Here is an 11,017-nt window from a genome sequence, read left to right as displayed (position 1 = left end):
TCTGCCTGTTTGACAGCTTACTAGTGACCATTTAGCGATGCACCAGCGAGCCTTACCAGGTCGTATTGTTGTCGGGATCGCTGGTGTGTCGCTAAGTGTAACGGTACCCTAAGAGTAGGGTCAGGGACTGAAGATTAAGGCTGGAATCATAATAGCCTTTGACATTTGATGCGAGATGCTAATGACACTCTGCTCCTGCTCTGCTATGAGCCTGAGCTGAGTGTCGTGGTACTGTAAAACAACATGGTGTGTGAACATAACCTTAGTTTACTTGTATACAATTCCATTATAACGTGTGACATGATAGCTGATAGAAACTAGCGTAAGAAATGCACCTTTTATTTGCAGGTTAGGTACAAAGTCTAAACTGCACGTGCACTGTAGATTTACACTCTTGGAGCACTGTGTGTCTCTCTGTTGATAACTGTCGTTTTTCCCATGGGTTAATCAGTATTTTAAAGCAACATTTTGCTTGATTTTTCCCAGTCACAAAGCACAGCGTGTTGATGATGCTATTACTAATAGCTATGCACTCTACGATGTAGTAAAGTGCTATCGCGTATCTTTCTCGTATCAGCACACCAGGAAAGAAATCTCTTACAATTGCATAACTATAAAAGGGCGACCAGCACAGGACATAAGCAGAAAGCACAGCAACCAGCACCAGGACGCTCTTTCTCCTGGCTTGTAGTCTGTTCCGTAGCTGTTGCGTTTGTTCTCCTGGTAAACTCTTAAACCAAAGCTCATGACAAATGCGAACATAGCACAAGCTCATAATAAACACAGGAATTATGAATTCTACGGCCAACAGAAATAAAGAGTAAGATTTGTAGTACACGGCTCTGTCGGCAGGCCAAATTTGGCCACAGAAAACCTTTCCTCCGGACTCGCGTGGAGCGTCAAACACAGTTTCCGTAGCAAAATAAGCAGCGGGAGCTGCGATCACGGTAGCAGATAACCAAATAACAACTAAAACTCCACAGGCGGTCTGCAACTTCATACGTGGCTTCAATGGATGCACAATCACGAGGTATCTAGAAAAGAGGAACGGTTTGTTGTTTCATTAGGCTGGTTATAGTCATTTGCAGAAAGCGGTAACACAAAACTACATCCTGTTTTGCATGTATAGTTGCAATCAAAATTAACCCTCCACATTAAAAATTAGGATTTAGTAGCAAAATGTACTAATTTTCCGCTGATTGCAATGAACTGGTCAAACAAGAATCATTTGACTAGTGAACTAGAGCCACTACTTTCAGTAACCACTGTGGTCTCAGAAATAGGCCGGGGTCACACTAGAGAGAAATACAGACGAGTGAGAGGCGTAAAAACCACGCACTGCACACGGACCAATGATTCTCTATGGGGCTGCTCCCATCAGCCATATATTTCTCGCGCGTATTTTACGGTCCGTGCCAATTGCAGCATGCTGCGATTGTCAGCGTTCTACGCCCGTAGTACACCAATGCAAGTCAATGGGTGCGCAAAAAAAACGGATTAAACACGGACCAGATGTGTGACTTTCGAGAAATACGCACCCGGTGTCCTTTAGAAAAGCCGGCAATTCAGTGCGCGATACAGTAAAATCACACTGACAGGATTGATAAAGAAACGAAAGAATAGATATGTATACATAGAATACATATATATATATTTATATATATGTCATTGAGACACATATATACAGTCATGGCCAAAAGTATTGACACCCCTGCAATTCTGTCAGATAATACTCAGTTTCTTCCTGAAAATGATTGCAAACACAAATTCTTTGGTATTATTATCTTCATTTAATTTGTCTTAAATGAAAAAACACAAAAAGAATTGTCCTAAAGCCAAATTGGATATAATTCCACACCAAACATAAAAATGAGGGTGGACAAAAGTATTGGCACTGTTCGAAAAATCATGTGATGCTTCTCTAATTTGTGTAATTAACAGCAACTATAACTTACCTGTGGCACCTAACAGGTGTTGGCAATAACTAAATCACACTTGCAGCCAGTTGACATGGATTAAAGTTGACTCAACCTCTGTCCTGTGTCCTTGTGTGTACCACATTGAGCATGGAGAAAAGAAAGAAGACCAAAGAACTGTCTGAGGACTTGAGAAACCAAATTGTGAGGAAGCATGAGCAATCTCAAGGCTACAAGTCCATCTCCAAAGACCTGAATGTTCCTGTGTCTACCGTGCGCAGTGTCATCAAGAAGTTTAAAGCCCATGGCACTGTGGCTAACCTCTCTAGATGTGGCCGGAAAAGAAAAATTGACAAGAGATTTCAATGCAAGATTGTGCGGATGTTGGATAAAGAACCTCCACTAACATCCAAACAAGTTCAAGCTGCCCTGCAGTCCAAGGGTACAACGGTGTCAACCCGTACTATCCTTCGGCATCTGAATGAAAAGGGACTGTATGGTAGGAGACCCAGGAAGACTCCACTTCTTACCCCGAGACATAAAAAAGCCAGGCTGGAGTTTGCCAAAACTTACCTGAAAAAGCCTAAAACATTTTGGAAGAATGTTCTCTGGTCAGATGAGACAAAAGTAGAGCTTTTAGGGCAAAAGCATCAACATAGAGTTTACAGGAGAAAAAAGAGGCATTCAAAGAAAAGTACACGGTCCCTACAGTCAAACATGGCGGAGGTTCCCTGATGTTTTGGGGTTGCTTTGCTGCCTCTGGCACTGGACTGCTTGACCGTGTGCATGGCATTATGAAGTCAGAAGACTACCAACAAATTTTGCAGCATAATATAGGGCCCAGTGTGAGAAAGCTGGGTCTACCTCAGAGGTCATGGGTCTTCCAGCAGGACAATAACCCAAAACACACTTTAGAAAGCACTAGAAAATGGTTTGAGAGAAAGCACTGGAGACTTCTAAGGTGGCCAGCAATGAGTCCAGACCTGAATCCCATAGAACACCTGTGGAGAGATCTAAAAATGGCAGTTTGGAGAAGGCACCCTTCAAATATCAGGGACCTGGAGTAGTTTGCCAAAGAAGAATGGTCTAAAATTCCAGCAGAGCATTGTAAGAAACTCATTGATGGTTACCGGAAGCAATTGGTCGCAGTTATTTTGGCTAAAGGTTGTGCAACCAAGTATTAGGCTGAGGGTGCCAATACTTTTGTCCGGCCCATTTTTGAAGTTTTGTGTGAAATGATCAACGTTTTGGTTTTGCTTTTTGCTTCATTCTCTTTTGTGTTTTTTCATTTAAGACAAATTAAATGAAGATAATAATACCAAAGAATTTGTGTTTGCAATCATTTTCAGGAAGAAATTGAATATTATCTGACAGAATTGCAGGGGTGTCAATACTTTTGGCCATGACTGTATATATATATATATATATATATATATATATATATATATATTATTTATTTATATTTCATACAGTTCTACATAGCAGAATAGCCGCTAATTCAATTGCCGGCTTCTGTAAATTCATTCCCCAACCCGACATGAAATGACACATGGTTTACATACAGTAAACCATTTCATTTCATGTTTTTTTTTTTTATCTGTCCCTGACTAATAATTAGATTAGGGTTTTTGTGTAAAATTTGGGACGTCTAGGTGTTAAATTAAGGGGTTAATTCGTTGGAAAAAAAATGCGTGGGCTCCCGCGGCAAAATCACAACCGGAGAGGTAAAGCAGGTGAGTAAGGGCAGATTTTAGTAGCCTTGAGAGGGACCATTGTTTTTGGCCCCCCCTGGCTATAAAAATCTGCCCCAGACACCCCAGAAAAGGCGCATCTGGCACTTATCCTCTCTATTCCCATTGCCCTGTAGCGGTGGCTAATGGGTTAATATTAATGTAATGTGACATTAAGCCGATTAATAATGGAGAGGTGTCAATAAGACACCGATCCATTATTAACCCTAGACTATTAAACGGTTAAAAACACAGACATTGATTAAAAATTATTTTAATTAAAGACACCTAGTTTTTGACAAGATTTATTGCTCAGTAATCCAAAAATAAACCTACGACCTGTAACAAAAAGCAACAATATCCTTACCTCTCCACTGCCCAGTCACGTCCCCCGCTGCAATCCATCAGAAGGGGTTAAGTGGTTTACACAGGGACCAGTGCTAATGCGACCAGCCCCATGTAAACCACTGCCAGAATGAATTATTTTATCTGCGCAGACTCCCTGGTTGCCCGGAGATGAACTAATGAGCGTGGGAAAGTTTCTGTATTTTTTCTCATGCTCATTAGTTCACCTCAGGTCAGCTAGGGGACTCTGCGCAGCCTCACTGACTGACCTGAGGTGAACTGATGAGCGTGGGAAAAAATGCAGAAACTTTCCCACGCTTATTCATCTCAGGGCAGCCAGGGAGGCTGTGCAGAGATGAAATAATTCTTTCTGGCAGTGGTTTACATGGGGCTGGTCGCATTAGCACCAGTCCCTGTGTAAACCACTTAACCCTTTCTGATGGATTGCAGCGGTGGATGTGACTGAGCAGCGGAGAGGTAAGGATATGGTTGCTTTTTTGTTTTATTTTTGTTACAAGTCGATGGCTTTTATTTGGATTACCAGAGGAATAAATCTTGTCAAAAACTAGGTGTCTTTATTTAATTAATATAGTTTTTAATTAATGTCTGCGTGTGTTTTTTAACGGTTTAATAGTCTAGGGTTAATAATGGATAAGGGTCTAACTGACACCTCTCCATTATTAATCGGCTTAATGTCACCTTCCAATTGCAAGGTGACATTAATCCATTAATATTAACCCATTAGCCACCGCTAACAGGGCAATGGGAAGAAAGAGGATAAATGCCAGAAAAGGCGCATCTCAAGGTCCCTCTCAAGGCTATTAAAATCTGCCCTAATTTGTTATAACTATCCACAGTTAGTTACTATGCCCGGGCAGCGCCGGGCTCTTCAGCTAGTCTAATATATAAAGCTCAAAGTGTGTATGTATGTATGTGTGTGTGTATGTATGTGTGTATGTCCGGGATAGGCATCCGCACCGTCGCAGCTACAGCCACCAAATTTGGCACAGTCACACGTCTGGACCCAGAGAGCGTCCTAAGCTATGTTGTGAGGCGAAATTTTAACCCCGCGCGTTCCAATTCACCAAACAATTTTGCCCCTATCTACATAATGGGAAAAAAGTGTATGTATCAAGCCCCTCCCCTCATTATGATGTCACAATGGTTGCCATGGTGACGCTGATTCATCATAGGTTGCAATGGGGATGTTTATGTCATAACGGTTGCCATGGTGATGATGGTGTCATAATGGGTATATGGGCACGGGACTATGGGATGAGGATATGTATGATGGGTATATGGGCACTGGACTATGGGATGGACAATATGTATGATGGGTATATGGGCATGCGACTATGGGATGGCGAATATGTATGATGGGTATATGGGCACGGGCCTATGGGATGGAGGATAATTATAACTTGCTATAACTAACCACAGTTAGTTACTATGCCCGGGCAGCGCCGGTCTCTTCAGCTAGTATATATATATATATATATATATATATATATATATTTTATTTATTCTATGTGTATATATCTATTCTTTCGTTTTGGGTTTTAACCAGTCATTGGGCTCCATTATATGTCAATTTTGCAAGCCTGCGAGAAAATCTCGGCATACGGATGCAATACGGATTACATACGGATGCTTACATGCGCAAAATACACGACCACACCTTGATTACGGATGACATACAGATCACTATTTAGGGAACATTTCTCCGTATTACGCATGGAAAGTACGGACCGTATTTCTCATCGGTTAGTGTAACCCCGGCCTTATTCAGCCCTCAGAAACAGAATCCATCATTAGAGCACACATTTGACTAACAGGTGTTGCCTTAAAAGTAATATGTCACCCCGGGGCGTATATGACCTATTAATATGGGCATACAGGTAATAGAAATGTTACACTAGTCCTACCTGTATGCCTGATATTAATGGTCTTGATGTTGAGAAATGTTATATTCTTTCTATATGCTAATGTTTATTTTTCCAGGCTTCGGGGCGTGCTGTGCCTGGAAGAAACCCCTGCCTCCTGTCCTCATTATAATACTGCTCCGCTCCCTTGCACGACAGTTATGGCCCCAGAAACTTGCGCCCTGCACTCGCTCAGAAATACATACCTCATTCTTCTTTCTGTGGGCATTGTACTCAAGGATCTTCTCGCAGGCGCCCCAACTTCCGCTCGAGTGATCTCCGGTGTGTGCGCCGATAAGATGCTCTTCCCACTTCCTCCCTGCATAGTCATCGCTATGTACACATGGATCCTAGTGATGACTATGCGGGGAGGAAGTGGGAAGAGCATCTTGGGCCCCTTTCACATATCAGTTTTTTTTACAAATCCGGCAATTTTTGAAAATAACGGATCCTCCAAAGGATGCCGTCGGATCCGTTTTTTTCTCATAGACTTCTATTAGCAACGGATGGCCTCACGTTTACGTCGGAAATTTTGTGTCTGGCGGCCGGAGACGATGGACAAAGTAACGTTTTTTCTCTCCGTCGAAAAGTCGGACAGTGACGTATCTGGCGCTGTCCGTCATATGCTAGAATGGAAGCCTATAGGCGCCGGATGCGTCGCTGTCCGTCAAATTACGGAATCCAGCGACAGATTCCGTTTTTTAAACTGAGCATGCTCCAATTATTATGTAGGCCAATTATTATGTATCAAGTAGGGCAGTCGGATCCGGCTCATCAGTTTTTCACAATATGCGACGGATTGTGACTGACCCCAAAAACCTGATATGTGAAAGGGGCCTTATCTGCACACACACCGTAGGTCACAGAAGATCCCTGAATGCAGAGTGGTCGACGCTCATAGCAAATTAGCATTTTTGCTACACATAGCAGGGCTGAAGCCCTGCTGTGTGTGGCATAGGCGATCGAATGATCACAGCTTCTAGTCTTCCATGGAGACAAATGAAGCATGTAAAAAGTAAAAAAAAATATATATATAATCGTTCAAATCACCCCCCTTTTGCACCATTCAAAATAAAACAATAAAAAAAAAATACATGTTTCGTTTTGCTGAGTTGAGAATCGCCCTCACCCAGCCCCAGATCATGAAAAATGCAGACGCTACATGTCTCTGACAAGGCAACTTTTTTTTTTTTAATACAAACTTTGTATCTACAAATTCGTTATGACTTGGGAATCATAATGGCATGTCGGTATTAGCATTTAGTGAACATGGCAAAAAAACAATTGTGAAATTGCACATTTTTGCAGTTTCATCGCACTTCGAATTGTTTTCCAGTACACTATATGGCAAAACCAATAGTGTTGTTCAACAGTACAACTCGTTCTGTAAAAAAAAAAAACAAGCCCTTACATGGCCATATTGACAAAAAAATAAAAAGTTATGGCTTTGGGAAGAAGGGGAGCAAAAAACGAAAATGCAAAAACTGAAAAAAAAAACAAAGGTGGTAAAATGGTCAAGGTCTCCAAGCAGGACTTCAAAATGCCAAAAACCATATAAATAAGACAAAGAAGTTTTGGGATTCTGTTCTGTGGAGCGATGTAACAAAATGGAGCTTTTTGTGGGTTACCAATCAGCAGTATGTCGGGAGGAGAAAGGATGAAACATACACTAAAAGAACTACATACAGTGAAGCATGGCGGTGGTTCTATGATGTATGCAGTGAAACACTGGTGGCTCGGTGATGCCTACAGTGATGCATGGCAGTGGCTTAGTGATACAGTGAAACATTGGTGGCTCAATGATGCTTACAGTGAAGCATGGCAGTGGTTTGGTGATGCCTACTATGAAGCAAGGTAGTGGCCAAGTGATACCTACAGTGAAGCAGGGTAGGAGCTTGGTAAAACCTACAGTGAAGCATGTCAGGCACTCTGCAATGAAGAAGGATGGTTGCTTAATTATGCCTTCAATGAAGTGAAGCATGGCTTGGTGATGTCCACAGTAAATCATAGTGAGGGGTTAGTGATGACTCGGGCTGCTTTGTTTCCTCTGTAACTGGAAACCTTCAGCTTGTGGGGGCCAAGATGGATTCAATCACATATCAGGAAATCATAGGAGAAAATGTCTCTTCATCTGTGAGGACGCTAAAGCGTGGGCATCATTGGACCTTTCAACAGAACAGTGATGACAAGCATACCGCAAAGTACACGGAGGCTTGGAACCCCGAATAAAATCTTTGGTGGGATTTGAAGAAGGAGGTTGCAGCACAAAAACTCAAGAATATTAGTGAACTGGAGGTCACTGCCAATGAGTAATGGGCAAAGATTCCTCAATAACACCACCAGACACTGGTGTCTGGTTATGAAACACATTTGCAGCAGGTTATAACAGCTATAGGGCTCAACTAAGTACTAAAGACTCTTGTCATGGAGGGAGTTAATAATTCTGATACTGCATTAGTCAGTAAGAGTGGCAATATATGCTGAATTATGAGAAACCACTTTTTCTGTTAGTTGTGTTCAGCTATTTGTATTGTTCTTTGATTAGTTTATTACATTTTTTTTCATTTTGCTAATAATTTCTAATTTGCCAAGGAAGTGGGTGAATAATTTTGATTGGAACTGTATTTTGGTACTACATAAGCCTTTGTCAAGAAGCTAAGATATACTGTGTAACCATCTGGCTCACCTGTCTATGGCAATGGCGAGAAGTGCGTTAGTTGAGACATACAGAGAAAGCATCCTCAAATAGATCACTGACGAGCAGATCATATGACCAAAAGCCCATGACTGTCCACGCACAACATAATAGTCAATCTCGAAAGGACAGCAGATTACAGCCACAAGAAGGTCAGATACTGCTAAATTGGCAATCAAAATATTAGTCACATTTTGTATGCTCTTGTACATGACTAAATTCAAGATGAAAAATAGGTTTCCTCCCCCGCAGATCAGTACGACACATACAAGGGTCACACCGATAAACAATCTGACCACGAAAAGGACGTTTTCACTCGTCTTTGGACCTTCTTCTTCAAGCAAGAAATAAGTGTCCTCCACACTTCGATTCCACGAGTCTGCCATTGATGTGTCGGTTTCTTCTCCTGCTTCTTTTTATTTTAACTTTTTGCCTATGAAAACCAATGTACAACTTACTTTGTGCAGCAAAACGTATTGTCATCCTAGAAGCTATATAATAACAATAGTTAAAAAAGATCTGTCGATAAAGCAAAATTCACGCCTAAAGTCGATGTTCTGTAAACCAATAAAAAAAAATACTCTTCCCCTTTACATCTTAGATTTCTAATTTACATACGTCACTCTGTAAAAACCTCTGGAATCTTATTGACCCATAAAAAAAAACATAAAAATATAAAGTGCATCCTTAAATGGGTTGTCCACTACTATGATATTAATCTCTTGTGTTTAGGAAAGATCATCAATATTAGATCTGCAGAAGTCCAGCACCTGACACTAAACAGTGTACAGAGCTGAGCAGTTCTGCTCCATACCCTGGTAACATTCGGCCGCCACCTGAGCTGATAACATTGGATCTGTAGGGGTGACCGGTATCGGAGCTCCATTGATCTTATAATGTTCACCTATCCTATGGATAGGTCGTCAGTATCAAAGTAGTGGACAACCCATTCAGAGACTACATATCACCAGTTTGGGGATGCCCTTTCTATTTAAAGGGTTATCCAAGATTTGTTTTATTTCACCTAAGGGGCTATGCACATATGGGCAAGAAGTACCTGCCTGTACTGCCCTACGGATCAAAGTAGTCACGGACCACTCCTGTCAGTAATTCTCTTGCTTCCTGTGACGTCATGTTGACAGACCAGTTCCTTTTCTTCTGCCCTGCTCTGTCGAAGGGGAGTCAACTAGATGTCATACTGATTGACAGCCTGCTCAGCCTAACGCAGTGTGAAGCCAGCTGTCAACATGACATCATCGGCAGTGATGCCCCGTTGATAGAGCGGAAGAGAAGGAACCGCTCTGTCGATGTGACACCACAGGAAGCCTGAGAATTGCAAGCAGGTGAAGTAAGTGATTGCTAGGAGATATCGCCGATAAGAGCTTAGTCCGATATAGAAAAACTAGATTAAGGCCCAATGCTATCACATCGGGAGGATAGTGACACACCTCTCGCCATGTTAACCCTGAACACACACACCTCCTCAACACACACTCCTCTCACCACCTCCACTCACGTCCCCCCCCTCTTTCACTCCACATACGACCCTCGCCGCTGCTCCACGATCCCCGACATCTTCTTCCGCCGGCGCCATCCTGGATCCAGACGTTGTCCACGCCGGCGACATGTTCTTGCGGCGACGCCATCTTGAGTATCGCAAAATCCTGTGATACTCAAGATGGTGTCGCCGCAAGAACATGTCGCCGGCGTGGACAACGTCTGGATCCAGGATGGCGCCGGCAGAAGAAGATGTCGGGGATCGTGGAGCAGCGGCGATGACGGCGTGAGTATGAGAGACGGAGTGAGAGAAAGGGTCGTATGTGGAGTGAAAGAGTGAGTGGACGTGAGTGGAGATGGTGAAAGGTGAGAGGAGTGTGTGTTGAGGAGGTGTGTGTTGAGGAGGAGTGGTGTGTTGAGGGTTAACATGGCAAGAGGTGTGCTGTGACGTCACCAGTTATAACTGGACGGAAGTTGTTACAACCCGGAAGCTGCTTAGCGTATTTATTATTATAGATTCCCAGAGAACACCTCTAAGGAAACGGTTACAACCACAGACTGCCATAGACTGGTGATAGGTACTCTTTAAGCTGCCCATAGGCCTACAATGGCTGTAACAATTGTATAGCCCTGACTTTCCTAGAAACATGCAGACTATACTGGCTGCAGCAATCGTGTGTGCTATAGTCATAACATCACCGCTGCCGCCAGTCATCAAAGACCTAAGCAAAGATTGTTGGGGAGGGAAGAGGGTAGCAGAGTCAAAGCTGTTCTTTAAATATGTAATCTTAAGGAAGAATTGGACGCCATCGACTTTTAGTCAGACTGTTACTAGAGATGCATGCTCTTGATTAGAGCCGTGATGTTGCGTCTCTCTGAATAATGCAAATTTGTAACATGATATGTATTTGT

At 42.5% G+C, this 11,017-nt stretch overlaps 1 protein-coding gene across 1 annotated transcript; it reads right to left on the bottom strand.

Moving 5' to 3' along the window:
- Positions 1 to 323: 323 nt before the first annotated feature.
- LOC141092389 (prokineticin receptor 1-like) lies at positions 324 to 9,183 on the bottom strand. Its single transcript, XM_073578504.1, has 2 exons — positions 8,600 to 9,183; positions 324 to 1,034 (listed from the first exon to the last, which is right to left on the bottom strand). Exons 1-2 carry the CDS (start codon positions 8,992 to 8,994, stop codon positions 350 to 352), a joined length of 1,080 nt encoding a protein of 359 aa, XP_073434605.1. The 5' UTR covers positions 8,995 to 9,183; the 3' UTR covers positions 324 to 349.
- Positions 9,184 to 11,017: the final 1,834 nt, after the last annotated feature.

This window comes from Dendrobates tinctorius, unplaced genomic scaffold (assembly GCF_039654945.1).
Source record: "Dendrobates tinctorius isolate UK_male_01 unplaced genomic scaffold, ASM3965494v1 ptg000059l, whole genome shotgun sequence".
In the NCBI taxonomy this organism is placed as follows: Eukaryota; Metazoa; Chordata; class Amphibia; order Anura; family Dendrobatidae; genus Dendrobates; species Dendrobates tinctorius.
The sequence above is the reverse complement of the archived record's forward strand: the minus strand, read 5'-3'. Positions and strand labels throughout refer to the sequence as shown.